The sequence below is a fragment of the Dermacentor albipictus genome, chromosome 1 (assembly GCF_038994185.2).
Source record: "Dermacentor albipictus isolate Rhodes 1998 colony chromosome 1, USDA_Dalb.pri_finalv2, whole genome shotgun sequence".
NCBI classification, from domain to species: domain Eukaryota; kingdom Metazoa; phylum Arthropoda; class Arachnida; order Ixodida; family Ixodidae; genus Dermacentor; species Dermacentor albipictus.
This window is the reverse complement of record NC_091821.1, coordinates 476559262-476579398: the sequence shown is the minus strand read 5'-3', so window position 1 is coordinate 476579398 and position 20137 is coordinate 476559262. Positions and strand designations below refer to the sequence as shown.

The window sequence follows — 20137 nt, the reverse complement described above, 5'->3', positions numbered from 1 at the left end:
CCTTCGTTGTGCAACGAACGAAGCCTTCTTGACATTGAGGTTCGAGTGTACGTACACAAGTTTTTGCACGCGATCTCCTGCGAGCCTATTGTGTAGCTTCGTGTGCAAAATACCAAATTCGGACCAGTTTCTTTCACATGTCGCAGAAGAAGGGGAAATCTGCGGTACGTGACAGGCGAGAGGGCTGGAGCGTTGGTTGAAGCAAAGTCCTTGCTACCACATGGAGGCATCCAGCTGCTTCGCAGACGCCCAACTCCTTTTTTTTGACCGAACATTTAGATACGTCGAAAGATGTCGCATCGCAATAGGAAAATTCAGCGGGAAAGCTCCGTTTTTTCTGCAGCGAAGCTGTTAAGGGCTGCTTTAATCACTGTATCGTGTCCGCGTGTAGAAAAATATCACGAAGATAGTGTAATGCCGGGCCGACCTGCGGGGAGGCGACGCAGGCGTTAAGCACTCCTCATACATGTACCAATCCCGAAAACAGTGAAATACCTGGCCGACCCGCGGTGGAAGTGCAGTTAGCCATTAAGGGGCCCACATACACAGCTTCGCTGGTCATCCTTCTTTACAGAGTGCAATGGCACTGAAACATTTTTTTTATTTTTCAATTTTATTCTGGTTGAAAACGATAACGAAAAAGCCTATCTTTTTTTGCAATTTTCAATGTTTTTCTTTTTACACCCCCTTACATCTCTACGCCGGAGTAGAACACTCACCCTCCTTCCTCCTCCCACCTGTAGCCTTGGCCACGATAGAGGGAGACCGGCGCGTTCCCTCCCCGCTTTCCTCCCTCGCGCGGCCGTGCCATACGCAGCCGCCGCCGCACTACAGTTCATCCCGGCTGATAATGGTTCGACGAACCCGCCGTGGTTGCTCAGTGGCTATGGTGTTGGGCTGCTGAGCACGAGGTCGCGGGATCGAATCCCGGCCACGGCGGCCGCATTTCGATGGGGGCGAAATGCGAAAACACCCGTGTGCTTAGATTTAGGTGCACGTTAAAGAACCCCAGGTGGTCAAAATTTTTGGAGTCCTCCACTACGGCGTGCCTCATAATCAGAAAGTGGTTTTGGCACGTAAAACCCCAAATATTATTAATGGTTCGACGAGGATGGGTAACCCGCTAAAGCGATAACGGCTTATAATTATCGAAACGTCATCAGCGCACCTGGCGCCGCCAGTGCAGTAGTTTGCTTGCGTCATCAATTCTCCTTGCGCCGCCGTCGGCAGCAGTTCCTCTGGCCGCAGTGCTGTCGCTTATACTGGTCCGATCAAGTTTCATAACATTGATAATGACACGGGGCTGCGTGGAGATGAGAAAGTGGCAGAATGCTTAAGCATACTTAAGCAACTCCGAGAGGAGTCTCTTCACACTTGCACTCATCATCAGTCATCTTCTGTGCCACTGTTCTCGCTTTGACAGCCAACCTCAGACTCTCCAGTGTACCTTAAATAGACTGGACGAGAGGCCATTTACAGAAACAAAGATCTCTGGAGCCTGGCCTCACAGTTCATTAGCCCAGAAAGCAGGTCGAGCGCTTTTTCACTGCCTGAAGGCAACAGACTTGAGTGCCCGACTATAGACATCCTGCACCTAAATTAGTCCATGTGAAAGTGCGGTGCAGACTCATGTTTTCTCTCTCTCTCTCTCTCTGTTTCACTCCCCATTCAGCTCCCTACGTGTAGGGTAGCAAACTCGACTCTATCTGGTTAGCCTCCCTGCCTTTCCTCCCCCCCCCCCCCTCCGAGAGGAGTCTGCGTGAATTCTCTAGTAGTTCTTTAATAATTGATCAGTTACTTTGGCGGGGCAGTAATTGGTAACTGCAAATAATTACAGTTCTGATTGAATTAATTGTAATCAGTTAGCTTTTTTCTGCAACGTGTACAAGTGTGGTGCTAACTTCGCACACTCCCACTTGGTAGGTCACAGTCATACTTGTCGTTGCAGACGAGCGCTCACGGACAACCGCATTTGATCAAGCGACGTACGGACACCAGATTAACAGAGACATAATTTATGCATTCCGAATTAAAATGATGGGGCACACTCCTGTCAGTCAGCCATCTACTTTGCAGGCAGATAAAGAATGCGCGTACCTGCCCAGCATTAGTCGCGCGATTGACAGGTACGAAAGGCCCGTTGCGCTGTTTGAATAGCTTAGATATTTGTTCGTTGCGAAATTGGTTCCCCTACCATGTGGCGGTTGCAAAAGCTGCTTTCTTGTGTAAATTAGCGTTCCTTCAATAAAACTACCTGTTGAGAATTCTCGCTCGTGTCGACTCTACTTTGTCCTCTAGTTTGTGTCTTTTTTGCGCAACCCACAACTATGAATCGGTACCGACTCGTTCAGCTTTCAGTTCCGCGCGAACGAACGTTGGGCTGTATCTTTCTCAACGTCGCAAACCTAAGGCTCCTAACTCTTATTTGCAGAACATCAGATGATGTGTTGGAGGCTACTAGTCCTTTTCTTCACGAACTGCAACATTCCGCTTTTCTTAGAAGAGCACTTAAGAAAAACGTTACATCACTTAATACGGCAAAGTGCTCTTTCTAAACCGTATTTTAGTTAATTTCACCCTTATAGCTTCATTATTACAAGCAAAAATTAGGGTCAAGAACTCAATTTCTCGAATTTCGCACCGAAAGCCCAGCGCCGGTACGTCGGTGTTACGTGAAGGATGTCAACGCATTTTTTTTTCGTATTTGTCCATTTTTACGGCCAGTTTACGCCGGTTACCGTACTACTGGCTATTTCAACGTGGCCCCGCTCCCAGCAGCGGATCATCGAGTAGTTGACATACCGGCTGGGAACGAGAACCATCTTTCAGGGCATTTGCACACACAACCGTACGTTTAACTCTGGAAACAAAAGTTCAACAAGTGCAAAGGAAAAATGGCAACGCTTCAGTGACGCGACTTTTTCCGCGCAGTAGCCGCCTGTTAGAAGAACGTGTGTTTTTTTTTTCACTTTGCATATATACCTTTACGTTGAAGGTAAAAATGAAGAACCAAGTTAGGTTCGTGCTATACTCTCGTTAAATGACTGTTTCTCCTTTCAAGAAAGGGGCTGGGGATTGTAACTCGCTATGTCCCTAAATCTAAGCCTGTGTAAATGAATAACCCCGGTGTCAGGCACGTTAGCAAATGTAGAAAACGAAATCAACCTTTATTGTTCGCTCTCGCTTTTTCATTCTCGCGTAGCTGTACAAAGCTTCCGTGCCTACGAGCAACGCATAAGATACAATTCGTTTGTTACCTCCTTCATCCGCTACCACCGACATTCGGTCCTTCCTTTTTCTGAATAAATAAATCGATTCATCAATTTCTCAATCCAGATACTGAGTTCCAGTGAAGTAGAGCCCCGCGGGCGGAGCGGAAAAGGAAGCAAATGGCCACACTTACGGTGACGGCGCGCGACTTCCCCGACCTCAAGGACCGCACGCGCATCCTCCTCGCACAGCGGCCTCCCGAAGGGTCGCTGTGCCTGCGCTGCGGCGACCTCACGGGACTGGCGTGGCGCGCCGTGTGCGGGCACTGCTTCTGTAACGACTGCAAGGACGTCCTCTCGCGGGCGCACGTGCTCACTTGCCCCGTGCACTTCATGAAGACACCCAAGGCCATGGTTAGTGGGCACACTGACTGCGCGCTATGTGTCGTATCTCTCTCTCTCTCTCTCATGAACGTGCCGCGCATTTTGTCGGCACCGGCACAGCCGGTCCACTGCTGCCGGGCGCGGTAGGGTTAAGGGAAGTGGAAGCGAGCTTGACTGGGAAGGTAATTCCCCTTTTTAAAGACTTATGCGGAGGTCTTCCTCAAACGGTGAGCTAGGGGACGAAGACAGGTAGGCACATTGCCAGAACATTCCCTTTGAGCACTCCTTATACGAAGATGGTTCGGCTATTCCAAACGTCACCAAGAAGCGGAAATAGATATTTTTTTTTATTGCGATAGCAATTATATGGACGCTTCAAGCGCATTTCTGCCGTCGGCGTCGCCGTCGTCGTGAAGCTTAGCATATAGTCCAAAGACGATAAAATCGGCGCCGCGCGCCGTATGCTGTATGTGTGAGCGAAAACTTGCGAAGGTGAGCCGGCGATGGCAGCTCAATCTCGCGCACTAAAGAGAGGAAGCGAGCCGTCTCCGTCACGCGCTGTCACGCGCAGGGCTTCGGACGGAGGGTAGGAAGGGCCGCTGTGTCCTGAAAGCCATCTGCGACGGGGACAAGATCCGCCGTCGCTACGGAGGCAGTGCGCAGTCGGCCGTGCGCACCGGTCCGGGACGCTGTGCCCTGAAAACCGCCTGCGACGTGTACGGAGTCCGTCTGGCGCAGGGGAGCTGGCTATCGCGGCCCACTCTCTCGCGCCATATATGGAACAAAGCGGGGAGGCAGCGTGGGGGGCAGGAGGGCCGACTTTAACTCCGCCAGCAAGTGCATAGTTAGCACGGCCGCGCGGGCCGTATTTTGAAGGGGATCTCCAAACGGCTCATAACTTTGTGCGCGCTGTGTTCTCGCCGCTCTTGTGTTGAAGCGAAAGACCACACGAAGCTAGGTGATTTCGATCGCTGTGTCTACCACGCTTGCTCACACCAGCGTTATGACCCGCAGCGACTGTCCGCGCTCATCGAGTGTGACGTGTTCGTGTTTGCTTGTGAGCGCTGACATCATGCTTGTTAATTTAATTAGTAAGCAAATGTTTTCAAGTTTATACGGCGGATAAAACAGATATGCTTACTTTGTATAACTGTGTACTAGTTTACTGTCGGAATCGATATGTCGCCTTCCGAGCGACACTGCGTATTTTGTTATTCTGTGTACTTATAGAAACATTCACCAAGAACAACCACTCTTCAAATGGATAGCTTCACCACCTATCACTCAAAGGTTAATTACGCTGAAGGCGTGGTGAAGGTGTTCTGGTCACGCCTTACCCTCATAAGCAGCACGTTTCTGTGGCAGTAAGTGTCAAAGAGATCACTTCACGCTTCACCCATGCAAGAACCACAGAGACGTTGCCACCTGCGATAAGTCTAGCAAATGGCGAAGAATTACCTACCTTGCAGAAATGCATGGTACGACGAACGAGGAGGAAGGCCATGTTCTGATGCCAACATTTCGCGAAGAGTGTTTTTTTTTCTTTTTTTAAAGGCGAAGACGTGTTGTCGTAAGGGTGTCACAGGCTGCACGCATGCGCTAAACAGACAGCGAAGTTGTATAGCAGTCAGCGCGGTAGTCGTACGACACGCCTCGACTGAGCGTTTTCATCTTTGCAGCTCAAGCGGACGGACCAAGGTCTTCAGGAGACCAAGGAATTTCCAGCAGGCTGTGCGTGGAACGGCTGCACCGAGTGGGGAAGCCTGCAGTCCATCCTGGTAAACGCTTCACCCATTTCCATAAATTAAATTGGGGAGTTTAAAACTGCGCTTGGCGACGAGGGCAGCCCTAGCGGAGGGATAAAGATTATTGTTGACCATCTGCGTTTTTAACATCCACCGAAATCCGATTCGCATTTCTCCTTCATCAAATAAATGCAGCTGCTGTGGCCAGGAAATGAACCTGCCACCTCGTCCTCATTATCAAGACCCAATAGCCACTAAGTCACCACGGCAACAACTTAACGAGACATACAGAAAAAAATCAAGGGCTATTGATCGAGTACGTTTGCGAATTGGAAAGTAGCTCGTTCTTGCCAACTACAGCTTTATTTGTCGCAATATGAAGCATTATCGAAACACGGAGGGCGAAACCGTCTTTGAATTTTCGAAGCAGCTTCTTGCGCTGCCACAGATTAAGAAACATTCCGTCAGTGCTAGTTTTTGCTGCTTGAAAATGCGACAACCGTTTGATGACAAAAAAACTAAATCAAAAGTCGAACAACCGACCCTTCTGCATTATATATATATATATATATATATATATATATATATATATATATATATATATATATATATATATATATATATATATATACTTCCAATTTCATGAATTTATAATTTCTTTAATTCAGTTAGTAACTACAAGTAATTTGCCTTACGCCGTCCTTGGTATCCGTTTTCTTCTCTTGATATTATTAATAAAAATCGTGCCCCTTGGCTGCCGCCCATTGTTCTCGTTCAATATATACGTATGTGTGTGTAGGTGTGTTGCTATGCAGATCTTGAGCACTAATGTAAACAGTGTATTCAGAGCTAGTTGAACATGCAACAAACAATGCATCACAAAAGATAACAAAAGATATGCACGGCAACCATCCGACGTACGCCAAACCACAGGATCTGATCAAAGAAAGTGTCGCTTTAACACTCCTTCTATTCGGGAAGGTAAGCAAAATTGTAGAGCACTGAACATGACTTTTCAGTTTGGTTCTGTGTTCCCTTTCATGACGTAGCCGGCTTTCGCATGCAGAGAGCGCAAGACTTGAGTGACTTCGTGAGCATAGTGCAGAGCACATAAAATGACAAGGAAAACGAAGACGGGAATGGGTACTAAATACACCCAGAGTGTGCTCAGTGTAATTGTTTGAACAGGACAGATAGAAAGAAAAGCAGGCAAGTCTGTCTTGGCTATAGTACGCCTCTGTCCTGCTACTCTTCAAAGGAGGAGTCAAAGGAACAAAAAAGAACAATGAAAGATGGCGATGAGAAAAATAAGAGTGCATGTGTATCGAAAATAGTCACGTAACATTAACGCAGTAGTCTTCAAGTACTGATTCCCCCAATTACTGGGCCTCAATGCTAACTTGCATAATCTACTTCTGTGTGCTTCTAGCTGCAACGTTTGTATATGACTGGATCACGCTTTCAGCTGCTAAGACTTGCGGGCGAAAGCAACGACAGGGTTGGCGCGCTGCTTGCCTCGTGTAGGCCCCATTTGATTGTAGGGGCTGCTGGCCTGCTAGGTGCATGGCACTCCGGTAATACTAAGCAGCAGACGGCTGCCAAAGCATTGGTACGATTTTTGAGATGGACAAACTTGCACAATTGTCTTGAGCACTGACTAAGTGCAGTTTCTAAATTTTCCCACTACGTGCCAACATTTAGCAGTACCAAACCTACCATGGCTCTCGCCCCCCCCCTTTTTTTTCTCGCAATTCAAGGCTTCTGAAAATTTCCTTTTTTCAATGACGAAGATACATTCACACCTTAATTTATTCAATGGACATTAGCCGCGTAAGAGCCAGGTACCAAAAATACTTATTAATGTGTTTAACAAGTATTGATTGAATCATTTAGTTTAATGAGAAGGATGTATTTGTTTTCTTGATACAACTGTATCTGCGAAACCCCAACTCTACAGTATTGGCGAGACAGAACTGGCCGTGTTCGGTGAGCTTGCTTTGCGGTGACCGAAGGTTAGACCGCCGTTAGGCTCGCTGGTTAATTATTTGTCCCTATTGCGGCCGTAACAAGTATTACACTCGGCAAAATAATCATACACACACGCGCATACATATATATATATATATATATATATATATATATATATATATATATATATACATTTATATATGTGTGTGTGTTTACACATAACTTATTTGCACACATGGTCTCCGCTTGCCTCCCAGTGCCTAACTTTCAGAAAACCATACAGCTTAGTTTGAATACCCTGTATATAAATTATAGCGAAGAAGAGGAACGCTGTAGTGGGCCATGCTCTCCAGCGCTTTCTAGTGGCTCAATTTCTCCATGCTTTGCTCGAGAAACGCGGCTCGTGCTTAGAGTCCGTAACCCTGCTCAGACGGTCGGCCCAAACGCTGGTGACTAATAAACACCTTTACAAGTGGGGGAGAGGGCTTCAACGTCAGTTGCGTATCTTCGATCCGGTACCCTACGCTCAACCATGCCTGAAAACGCATCCCAGCAAGCGCCTCCTCAATCATTCATGTGCTCTGGTGTGCCTCGCAACATCGGCTCTGCCATTTCCAGCCTCGCGGATGATAGTGACGTGGAGGACTTGCTGGCGACACCTGAGAGTGTCAGGGTCCACAACAAATGAGACGATCTCGCAAAGCTGAGCAACGTACTCTACTATCTCGCGGGTGTCACTAGTCTCTGGTACAACAACCATGAGACCAGCTTTCGGACGTGGTCCTCGTTCAAGCCCTCTTTAATGACTGTGTTTGGTCGCCCTGCTGTGCGCACGCTGCTTGCGGAGTCATGTCTGCGAGGCCGTACGCTGCAACCGGGTGAATCATTCCCCAGCTACATTTAAGATGTTCAGGACTTGTGCAAGAGAGTCAACGCGACGATGTCGGAGTCTGGCGAAATCTGAAATGTGATGAAAGAGATAGCGGACAATGCTTCTACCATGCTACTTGCAAAAAATCCTCAGTCCGTGACTGACATCGTCACTTTGCCAAAGCTACGAGGAGCTACGTAGGCATCGCACGTTGACACATTGCCCTTTATCGCGCGACGACCTCATTGCTGGTTTGGCTATCATATCCGACGAGTCAGCGCTGCCTCCAGAAATGAAAGCATTCTTCCGGGAGGAATTTGCACACCAGCTCTACTTGACGTCCTCCGCTCAGCCACCGCATATACAACAGCCTGCCTCTAATATTATGCTTTCGCTCGATCACGCGATCAAGCGAGAAATCACCGAGGTCATGCCAGACCAACGCCAACATCTTCCTGCGGATGCAGCTCTCAGTTACGCTGAAGTCGTTGCCACTACCCAACCGCTATCTCCAAGTATGCGTCTCCGTTATGGCGAGGACCCGACTACAGCCCGCTATGAAGTCGTATTGCACGTTATTGTAATCGCGTGCAGCCGCCTAGCGCCGCACCACCCGCGACAAGCCAGCCCAACCGTCCATATTACGACCCCGTCGGCTATGTCACTGACATTGCGCCTGATGTCTTCTACCCACCATTCCATCCTCTCCATCACTCACTGTCGCCGATGCAACCTCGCCTCGTAAACGCTATTTCACATGCTGCGACTGGAACGACGAAAATCGGTGCAGTCGCACGCGTCGCAATGCAATTTTTAGAGAGCCCATTTCACATGATTGCGATTTCAACAATGCGATTGGTGCGACTCCAAGGGTTGCTTACTGCCAGGTTTCGTGACACACGCTGCATAATTATATTAAACTATTGAATAAAACGTTTACATTATAATATTGTGGACTTTTCTTTATTAGGAGCAACTAATATGCGTGTTTTATGATTCTAAAATGCGTTGAAGTTCAGATTTGTTTTGGAGTGCGCAACGGCGGTTTGAGAAGTTCAGTGCGACAAGGCTCACGTAAACAGCCGTTCGCAGGTGGTTCGAGGCTGTGTGTTTTCTCATCTGCCTTCTATGACTGTTTCGTTCTGCCTGCGCTACAACAATCTACAAGATGACCTACCGACAAGTTCATATAACTTCCCTCAGCACATATGCAGTATTCGGAATTCGGCTGCCACGAAGTCGTCGTGAAAGCCCAACAAGATCCTCACGCTACCCGCGCTCGGCGTCAGCTTCTGGAGAAATGATGTGTGTACATTGTTCGTGATTGCGCATATGCGGTGCCTGCTCCTAGCCACATTCTTGCGCTAAACGCAACAACAAGCACCAACCCGAAAGTCCTTGTGTGCCCCTGAACGAAGCCGCAAATGATCTGTGTGATTACTGGACGTGGAATGAAAATTGTGTTGTGAAATTCAACCTTAGCGCTAGTCTGGTTCGTGCATCGCCATGCGTGTGCTGTGAATATACATATGGGAGTCCTCCCTGAATATTTCTAAAGGCGCAAAAGGCAACGCATCAAATGTTTTGAGCAGTTACCGTCACTTTTGTAGGAACCTGTACGTTGCAACTTAGCATTCTAAAAGACACGCTTCTCATCCACTTTGTTGTCCTGTTTCTCGCGCTGGTAGCATACTCAGAACTTTTAACAAGAATACCACATCAATACGCGCTATCCATAATGCAGAATCGTAGGCCCATGGCAGGCGCACTTGCCGTATCATTTTTCAGCTTTCTGCTCAGCCTCGAACGTCGCTCACCGTTAGCCTGTTTTGTGGAAATAAATATTATTATTAGAATAATAATGTTATTAGATATTATAGTTTCTTCCCTAATTTATAGTAATCATCCATATTTCTTAAACTAGTCACGTATTTAAGCTATATTAGATCAACATTGTTACTACATGCTTATGGAAGTCATTTCAAACTAGATTACTCAGCCAGAGATAGTAAAAATGCAAGTCTCAATGTTAATACCAATTTGGTATTCCTAAACGGATTATATTGGTAGAATTTTATGCCTGCTTGTATTGCCTGCAATTCAATGTTCAGAGCTGGAAAAACTGATTCCTTTTCTTGCTGTCGAAAGGCTGCCTCAATGTCGATAGCAAGCCATAATTATTCATTTCGGAAGTGTTAAGCAATGACTATATCTCTAAGCTTATCAATGAGTTTTTGTTCCACGAAGACAATTAAGTTTTCTTTCGCCCTCTCATTGACTGCCATGGAATGAAACTGTTCACTTTTAGAAGTATCAGGATGCAAACATTCTGGAGCTTGTCCTGTGCATTTGTCTGCATCTTATAGTGTGCATGTTTGTATCAACTTCTGGTGTTGCAGTCGCAGTGATCTACGCATATTGTTATATTGCAAGAAACGAATTTATTGAACTTTGTTTTCAAATCTACAATGTGGCCCTGCAGTAACGACCACATTATTAAGCAAAAAAAAAACTGCAGGTTCAATGTATGTGTTGGAATCTATGCGAAGTGAAGTTTTTGTCAAGTGGTCAATTAAATGCTGTTAAAGCAACTACGATATATACAATTTGTCTTATTTTCAACAATCCAACATATCATCTTTTGGAAGGCTTGCTTATGCACTGCATTGGTCACAACCTTAATGTCATGCAATCTTTAGGCATTACACTATTCACAAACTATACCGAAATGCAAACGGCAGTTAATGTAGATGCACACTGCGAGACATCAACACAGTGACATTTGTTGAGCAAGGAATGGTGCGAGGTGTATGCAGATGAATAAATGACATGCGCTTATGTACTGATTTATTTATATACCTCGCAGGCTGCAAGGTTGGAGTATTATGTGAGGGGGAATAAAAAAGTAATTACTGAAGGAAGAAGGGCACAACATTAAGAAAAAACCAGCAAAAAAGCAGTACCAATAAATGCACCAACTAGCCCAACATGTTTTACTGGCAAAACATTATAGAATACTTACACACAATACCAGAAGAAATTACTGCCCATGCACCCTGTACAGATGGTAAACCAGCGAAGCTGAAATGTGCGGCCCCGGTGTTTATCACTGGGTTAATTCCGATGGTTTATTCAAGTCTTTCTATATTATTGGTTATGTCTGTGTTTCTTGATGAGGTTATGCACACGTTTGGCTTGGGTTTATCACATTGCTTATTTGGAATGACACACATCGCGCTTTGCAAGATCACCATCATCGAAGGTGCAATGAGTGGTTCATTGTGTTAATCCAGCGGGTCCATCCAAGTCTTTTTGAATTATGTTACGCATTTGTGTTTTGTAATGCGTTAATCATAGTATTTATGACTCGGTTATGCACTGTAGTTACCAAGTGACACACCGTGGCTGCACATTTCATTTAATTAAGTAGAGGGACACATTTTTGAAGCTACTGGGAAGTCGGAGAGAGACTGCTGCACGTGCGCTCTGCTGCAAGAGAGAAACAACGTCACTATCGGTGTAGCCAATGGCCCACCACACCTTTGCTGCGAGATAATTATGACATCATGATCTTGTCTTAACCCCGTCCCCCTCTGTGTACCTTCCCTGCAATAATACGTAGATATATGTATGTTTGAAATGCATAAGCATTTCTATGTATACCCAACAAGAAATTTCTCCGCCCGTCATGTAAGACGAATAATAGCTCACACCCCCCTAAACAATGACTCATACCCCTCAACTAGGGTTTTTGTGATCGGACCACGAGTGTTTTGCCTAGGCATATACAGCTTCACTGTAAAATGAATGACCACCTTTCTGCTAGAGACCAAGACGATCATGAGGCGTACTAACAAATGAAAGTTTAATGAACATGCTGAGTAAATGCTGTTTGACAAGCAATAAATCGAAGTCACACAAAAAGCAGAAGCAAAAACTAGTGTGTATCCGTACAGATCCCAACACAAAACATATCCGTCTCAGAAAGTGTAACATAGGCCATGCTTACAAGATTCTCCCAGTGTCTTCGCATCTACAGCTTCCATAATTCCTCTAGACAGCCGATCTCCACACGATGCTAGCTTCCTCCACTACAATGCACTCTCGACATCTGAGCGTGCATTGTAGATGAAGAAGCTAGCATTCTGTGCAAATCAGCTGTCTAGAGAAATTACGGAAGCTGTAGATTTAAATATCCTGGGAGAATCTTGTCAGCATAGCCTCCGTTAAAAATGGAGGCATTTCCTGTCAGGAAACACACATGAATTTTTGCTTCTCCTTTTTGTGTATGTTTGTTTTATTGCTTGTCAGCCAGCATTTACTCGGTGTGTACATTAAACATTTGGTTCTTAGATCGTCTCGGTTTTCTTGTTCGTCCTTTGTGTTCTCTGGTGCCATTTGCAGCCAGGCTATTAATTATTTTTTTAGACTGCAACAAGTCACTTTAGTGTCCCTTGTGATGCTTCTGTATACCTTATAAAGTCTTTTATTTGGCCAATGTAGCAAGAGTGTATAGTGTGAAGCAGTAAGAACAGGGTACGCTAACTTCTAATTAAAAGGTTTAGTGTGAAAATGCAGTGATCTATAAAGGTTACCAGAAAGTAGTACAGCAATAAAACCTGATAAATACTGATAAAACTGATAAAAAACATAAAAGCGGGAAACGGAGGAAATACATATAAATGTACAAGTCCAGGGAAAAAAAACATTGTGATCACCATGTGTGCATGTGGCTACGTTCCAAGAAACTCATTTTTTTCCAATGGCATGGAACTGGAAGAATGTGCTTGCATAAGCAAGCCGTCAGTCCGTCTATCGGAATAACAACAGTGTTTCTTGAAAGGTGCTGGCATGCAGGATTGGCAATTGTAATTATATTTTTCCTGCACTTGCAATTTTTCTGTATTTTCTTTCTGTAGCATTTTTATTTATGTTTGGCTGTATCAAGCACCAATTTTTTATCTAGCCTTCAAAGATGTCCTTCTTTTTCTGGGGAAAACACGGGGAAAGCGGGAGACGGAAATTCAAGACGATGAGCCAAACGAGAACAAGCTGAAAGCAGGAGCCAACGTTTCGACAAGTGGACCTTGAAGAACACAAGTCCACTTGTCGAAACGTTGGCTCCTGTTTTCACCTTGTTCTCGTTTTGCTCATCGTCTTTCTTTTCTCGTAATTTGTATAACTCGCCACATTTGTACATTGAACTTCAGTTGAAAGTTAGTCCTCATCCATCTCTAGTGTCATCCTGTTAATACTGCTTCATGCTATGCACCCTTGCAACATTTGTGCGTGCGTGTGTGTGTGTGTGTGCGTGTGTGTGTGTGTGTGTGTGTGTGTGTGTGTGTGTGTGTGTGTGTGTGTGTGTGTGTGTGTGTGTGTGTGTGTGTGTGTGTGTGTGTGTGTGTGTGTCCACGCGTGGATTTGGATGTGAAATCAGGCCCTTGGGCGGAGGTATCATTCTTCTCCTGTGCAGCCTTCTGAATTCATTAACTCTAGTGCAAACAAAAATACGATGGACAAAAGTGAAGTGAACACACAGAGTGCTTCGTTCTCTTCCGTTGTCTATCTGTTGCGCTTTAGTTAGTAATGAATACACACCAACTCGTCCAGTCTTCAATTACTATGTCGGGCTTATAAACCCGCTTGTGTCCTGGAATATCTGCATGGCTATGTATCCTGTAATATAATTTCTCGACATGTGCTTGCAAGTCGCGAGTCAATCTCCTGATTTTTCTGACAATATCGTGGGATGTGCAGGGTGTAATCTGCACTACAAGTGCTGCTTTGATTGCTTTCAGTTCAGCTTTTCTATGTGTAGGATGACCTGGAATGGTCCTCACTTATATGGGGTTTAGTTTTATGTAGTTTATGTAGTTTTATGTAGTTTTATGTAGTGCCATACTACTGTTACACTGCTACTGCCACATCAGTGTACTATGTGTGCCTGATGTTTGCTTGCATATTCATGATTAGCAACCTCCTCAGTGTGTTTGACAGTAGCATATAGACTCCTGGCCTAATTGTTTGCCCCCATATTGCATGGTATGGGCCTGTTGTGTTTCAAGTTCAGGTGCTCCCGAGGTTGTTTGTGAAGGCAGGGGTAGTCGTCTTTGCATCTCATATGCTAGCTGGCATAGTACCATGGGACCAGGTTCTGAGCTCTTGAGCCAAATAATTTGTGCTGCAGGCTGCAACTCTACTCTGTCTAGGTGCTTGTTCGTTTGCTCTTTCCCATAGAGGTCTTCAAGCATGGTAAAGTCGGAAATATCTCTTATTATACGATGCCTGTATTCGATGAGTTGTGTATCTTGTGTGCTGCTGGTAATTCGTACCGTACCATACCTTGGACACAAGCACAGCATCTGCGATTTTCCATAGTATCCACTCGTCCACCCCCCATGATTTCAAGATTATTCTTTTCACTAGTTGAAGAATTTGCGTACAGGCATGGCATAATTGTTTCACCCACGTGCTGGCTCTACCGTTATGGTCTTAGACTGGCTGAGGATTTGTGGATGTTGACTTGCAGGTATGTTTCTCCAGCTATTGGGAGCACAATATGCAATCTGGAGTAGTTCTTGATTCTAGCCTTTTTTTGCGACGTCGATGTAAGCTGACTTATCAGAAAGCGAGAGGCCAGACTCGCCATGACAGTCTGCGGTGTTGTCGAGGGCTTGTTGCATCATTCTTGAATTCTGTATAAGATAGCTCTCCCATAGGCTGTAATACACCACGGGCTGTAGTATTTCTTGTAGTATACTTGTGTTGTTAGTGTGGGTGGGCCAAATGTACCTCCAACTCTCAGCTGGAATTTTCTGTCTTTCAGATAGTTACTTCAAAAAAGCATCTTCGCTTTCTACATTATTTCATAAGCAGTATTACATAATGCGCTGCAATAAAGTTTCTGCTGCTTATGACCCACTCATATCTGCCAGAACGGACAACTCTTAAAAAAGGTTTTCTTTGTGCTATGTGTGCGACGTAGTATGAGCATTCATGTCTTGACATTTATGCATCTGTAGAACAAGCATCCTAACAAGGGTACTTGCTATACCTGATTATGCTTATTTGTGCAGTGTTGTTGAACAATACATATCGATGCAATGAATGTTTACACACTCGAATTATCACGAAAGATGGTTGTTTTACAATTGTGCACTTTGCTTTCGATTGGTGTTAGATTTTGCATAAGCATGCCCCCCTATGCAATAGTATATTGAAGTTTAAGCGTTCAATAAAAGGTGATGAACTAAATCTAAGTGCAAGAGCTTTTTTTTACCTATGACTCCCATCGAAATGCGACTTCCATGGATGGCAAATCAAGCCCTCGCCTTGTGTTAGCAGCAGAATGTTATAGCCACAGTGGCAGGTGAATAAAGTAAAGAACAGTATTTTTGCTTATATATTTTATTCTTGCCTGTATGTAAGTAAAATTTTGTATAAGTTTGTCACTGCAAAAAAGTCCCGTGTGTGGTCCTTTATTGAATAAACCACATATTGTGTATACCATAGTTGAAATGGAGAAATTTCTTCTAAAATCCTCGGGTGATATGTCCTTGCAAGTGGCGTGGTATTTCATTACTTATACAGAGTAATCACAGCGCATATCGCTATATGGGTTTACGCACTAATATATGTGATCACAAACTCATTAGGAGCTTATTAGAAACATGTAAGGCATGACTGTTTCTGCACACTTGGTCAGCTGTGAACGCGCAAGAACTGCTTGAACTGGCTGACTTCACTGCACAGTTTTGTTTTACTTTTATTCAACGTGTCGTTTTCTGCTGTTTTATTCCCACAATAACTGGCTGTTTGCCGGCTTTTCGCATTGTTGCACGAGTATTAAATGACGGTGCAGGAGGTTACGTTGTCACTGTGCCCCTATAGCAAGCGAATAATTTACTTAATTTATTAGCTGTAGAGTTAATAACCTTTAAAGCAAATGCTATTATAGGTGCAGTAAGGATACAAAGTCCGCAACGTAATCAATCTTTATCGGTTCCTGTGCAAGAAAAAAAATTTTTTCCAGAGAAGAGGTGCAACTTAACCTGCATGTAATATTCAAAAAGGAATTAACGACGCTGTTTATTCAAGCCACGGATTTTATGCTATTGTAGGAAATTCATTACGATAGCCTATACTTTTGCTCTGTCAAATTTATTGAGTCAGGCAAGATAACCTTTCAAGATGCATCGGGAAATTCACGCTTGAAAACTGACAAGAAAATGCAACTGAACGGCACCACGTTCAGCACAACGTTGAAATTTCGGCTACTTTGCTGTCTTGTCATTTGCCCTTGCCGAGGTTGAAATAATTCAAGCTGCTCCGTAAGCGCGATTTTCGCGTGCTACTCAACAAAAGAAAACTGGCAAAAATAATGTATATCTATATATAATCATATCGTAGGAAGACAACAAACACTGACACCAAAGTACAGCATAGGGGAAATTACTTGTGCTTAATAAATGAAATAAAGAAACGATAAATATTGGAAATGAAAGTGGATGAAAAACCAATTTGCCGCAAGTGGGGAATGATCCCACAGCCTTCGCATTTCGCGTGCGATGCTCTACCAATTAGTAGAACCCTGGGAGTGAACCCTGGGAGAACCCTGGGAGTAGAACCCTAGTGTTGTGAGTGTTGGCCAGCGCCACCACTCACAGACCTTGGCGGCTGATGTGGAACATCCTTTCTGCCACAGGCGTCACGAGAACGTGGTCTCTTTGGGTGAAGGCAACCCACACATAAACCCACACATACTACCTGAAGGCATCATTGGTGCCGGATTCGAGACCCTCCTTATGTAGTAAACGAGAAGAAAGGGGGTTAACCGAGGGGTCCGATCTGTATTAGTCATATCACAAGAAGCCAACAAGCAGTGACCCGGAGAACAACATAGGGGAAATTACTTGTGCTTAATAAACGCAATAAGGAAACGATAAATTAATGGACGACGCCACACGTCGACGTCATACCGTCGTCATCACTGCGTGATTGTCATGCCATTGATGACGTCGCGTCGCAACGACGAAATCGCCGTTATGGCGCCACAGTCGTTCCATCGCCATCTTGCAGTAAAAGTGCGCTGTCGTCAACCCATCGCCCTCATAGCTTAGACGTCTTGCCATCGTCGTGGGTTGACTTTCGCCATCCCTTTCTCGTCATGCCATTGTCGACACGTCATCCTCGTCACATGAATGCTATCATTTTAACGTCGATATGCGATCGGCGTCACTCCAACAACGCCAGCACATGGTCGTCACAACATCGTCTTCATGCCGTTTTCAATCTGGCACCGTCCTCACGTGGTGATCCTGTGGCCTTCGTCACACCATCGTCGTCATACCATCTTCCCTCGTCTTTGCCATACTTGCGTCGCCTACACCTTTAATAAATGCTTCGCATGACAAATAATTATCAAAGATAGCTTCTTCCTTAATTATTTTGCTTGTCAATCATTTACTAATAACTAATCTCGTTGGCGGCCTTGTTCATAGGTGTGATTTATTCTTTTGTATTACTAAACCCATCCATCTATTCTCTTGCAGAAACATAGCGAAAATTGCCCCAAGAAGCCTAAGATGCGGCGGAACTACTCTTGGCAATGCTTTGAAGAGGAGCTGGAGGTGAGAACCCCCCCCCCCCCCGTGACGTCAAGCACTAATTGAGGCTGTAAATTTCCAGCTGTTAAAATTTACTGCAATGTACATCATGCTTTACGCGTTTAGGTGTTCTCTGCGTCGTATTCATATTCTTCATACTTATTAGCCTGTGCTGGGAACTATGGCGGCAGCCAATTGTTTTGTGTTCTTGTAGTGATCAATGCCGCACAACGTCTACATGTCTAAACGTCCCATTCCAAACAGCACATTGTTTTTTTCTAACATCTTTCTCACCAGGATAACCTCCACTGTGGACTTGTGAAGATCATCAAGCCACACTCTCCGCCGTCGCCTAAAGTCGAGGTACCGTGATTCCGCCTTAAACAAACATGTTTCCTTTAACTATATCACGCATGTTTCACATACTAAACAAGCTGTCATATATTCGTGCCGCAAGACGCTCCCTCTAGTCTTGCCTGTGGTCAATCAGTCTTCTATAAGTGCACGACACGGTGAAATGTTAGGCTGTTGTGCCAGGGAACGCTAATTTATTTCATCTTGATTTTTTTCACGCAGGTACCACATCCCCTGGAATTGCCTGTGGTCAATCAGTGCCCCGCCTTATAGCCTCCAAGTCAAATTTCACTTAGTCCGTCCACCATTACGTGCTCACTGCTTGTCTTTGTGATTTGCATACACTGGTACCTAAGCTCCTTTTTGAACGAAGTGCTACAGCAGCATTCGATATATTGCGAAAAAGCGATATTTACGGATCGGTCACATGCTTTTATGCTCCGCGTTCTCCGTATTTGCTTCTGTTTCCGCTTTGGTATTGAACTCCTTGAATGCTAACTTCACCTGACGCCACAAATTTTCGCGAGAGTAGGCACAAACTAGAACCGCTTGGTGATGGACAATAGGATTGCACAGACATTTCTGCAGTTCCAGCAAAAGGCAAATTTGGAAACTTAGCCTCGAGTTTACTTTATTCCCCGTATGTCTTTGACAAATTCTCCCAAATAAAATAAATATTAGTCGTTAAACATCTAAGATTCCGTCACATGGGATCGTTTGCATGATCGCGAATTATGCTCTACGTAACTAATGTTCCGGTGTACCTATTATCACAGTGTCATGACGAATTCACCAAAACCAGCACTTCCTGTGACCACCATCGTCATCGTCATCATTTTTCGACGCCATCATCATAAGCCCAACGCTTCGTTCAGCACTGTGGCAACCTTGTTTTGCTGCTGCGATTCGCTGTGCCTGGCATATATATTTTTATTGATAATTATTCAGCGTGCGACAATAAAATTCAATTTTTTCACAGCACAAGGAACCACTGCTTGTCCTACAGAACAAACAACATTGTTTGAATATGTCTTGCGCATAAAGACGTGGAAAATACTTGCTTCTTCGAAGCGTTTGACTTGATGTACTTTGCGCCGAAATAACATACAGAGATTTCGATTTGAATTTCGCCCTGAAATGCGAACACACACTTCTACTTGCTGGGGCTCACGCCGGCTTCTTTCTCTGACGATAGACGTCGGCTGGAGGAATAAAAGGTTCTATTTCAGTCTTTTTTTTTTGCTTTCCAGCTACTCCTATAATTTCTCGGAGCGGTATGTTTTCAGCAGCATTGGTTGGTCGCGATGGGTGTATGATATAAAAGGAACACCATCGAGCAAAGTGGATTGTTAAATTATACCTACCCAGTGCTTCTAGCGGTACAGTACATCGCTCAAAAATTTGCTGCTGCGAAACCAACTACCGTATTTATTCGGATATAGGTCGAGCTTTGTTTCTTCATTTCTTTTTCTTTTGCAAAGGTCACCTAACGTGAGCTATCTACTATATCATTGACCAGAGAATATCGACATGTTTTTCTGAACAAAGCTACCAAAAGTGCGGAGCTAACGGAGTCTCTCCGTCGTGCCCAACGTAAATCTACTCTTGAAATTATCCAGGCTGGCTTTGCGAAATGCTGCATATTCAGCGCACTTGACGGCACCAACGACGTCATTTGAAGTATTGAGGACGCCTACGTAGCATCCGACGAGGACGACTTCTTTGGCATTTCCGAAGAGGAAGGAAGGAAAACAAGAGGTGAAGGACAGATATGTTAACCAGATTAAGTGTCGTGTTGGCTACTCAGCCCACGGCAGAAACAAATCCGAAAACAAGAGAAGATTTTTAAAAAATAAAAATAAATAAAATGCATCAGTACAAAGGGAAGGGCAAAAAATCATCACCATCGTTCGTTTCATATCGTGCCACTTGTCAAATCAGGGTGACTAGTCGACTATGTCAGAGCGGCTTTTCAAAGAGATGCCAGTAAATCATCATCAT

At 44.7% G+C, this 20137-nt stretch overlaps 1 protein-coding gene across 3 annotated transcripts in view; it reads left to right on the top strand.

Annotated features, from left to right (window-relative positions):
* LOC139054847 (uncharacterized) overlaps positions 1-19196 on the top strand; it is a 36657-nt gene extending 17461 nt beyond the window's left edge. For all 3 annotated transcript variants that reach the window (XM_070532504.1, XM_070532505.1, XM_070532506.1), the window contains exons 2-6: positions 3337-3623; positions 5273-5371; positions 17729-17806; positions 18080-18145; positions 18359-19196. In XM_070532504.1, coding sequence (XP_070388605.1) covers positions 3390-3623; positions 5273-5371; positions 17729-17806; positions 18080-18145; positions 18359-18409 — 528 coding nt within the window. In that variant the 5' untranslated portion in view covers positions 3337-3389 and the 3' untranslated portion in view covers positions 18410-19196. The remainder of the gene's footprint in view (positions 1-3336; positions 3624-5272; positions 5372-17728; positions 17807-18079; positions 18146-18358) is intronic.
* The last annotated feature ends 941 nt before the right edge of the window (positions 19197-20137 follow it).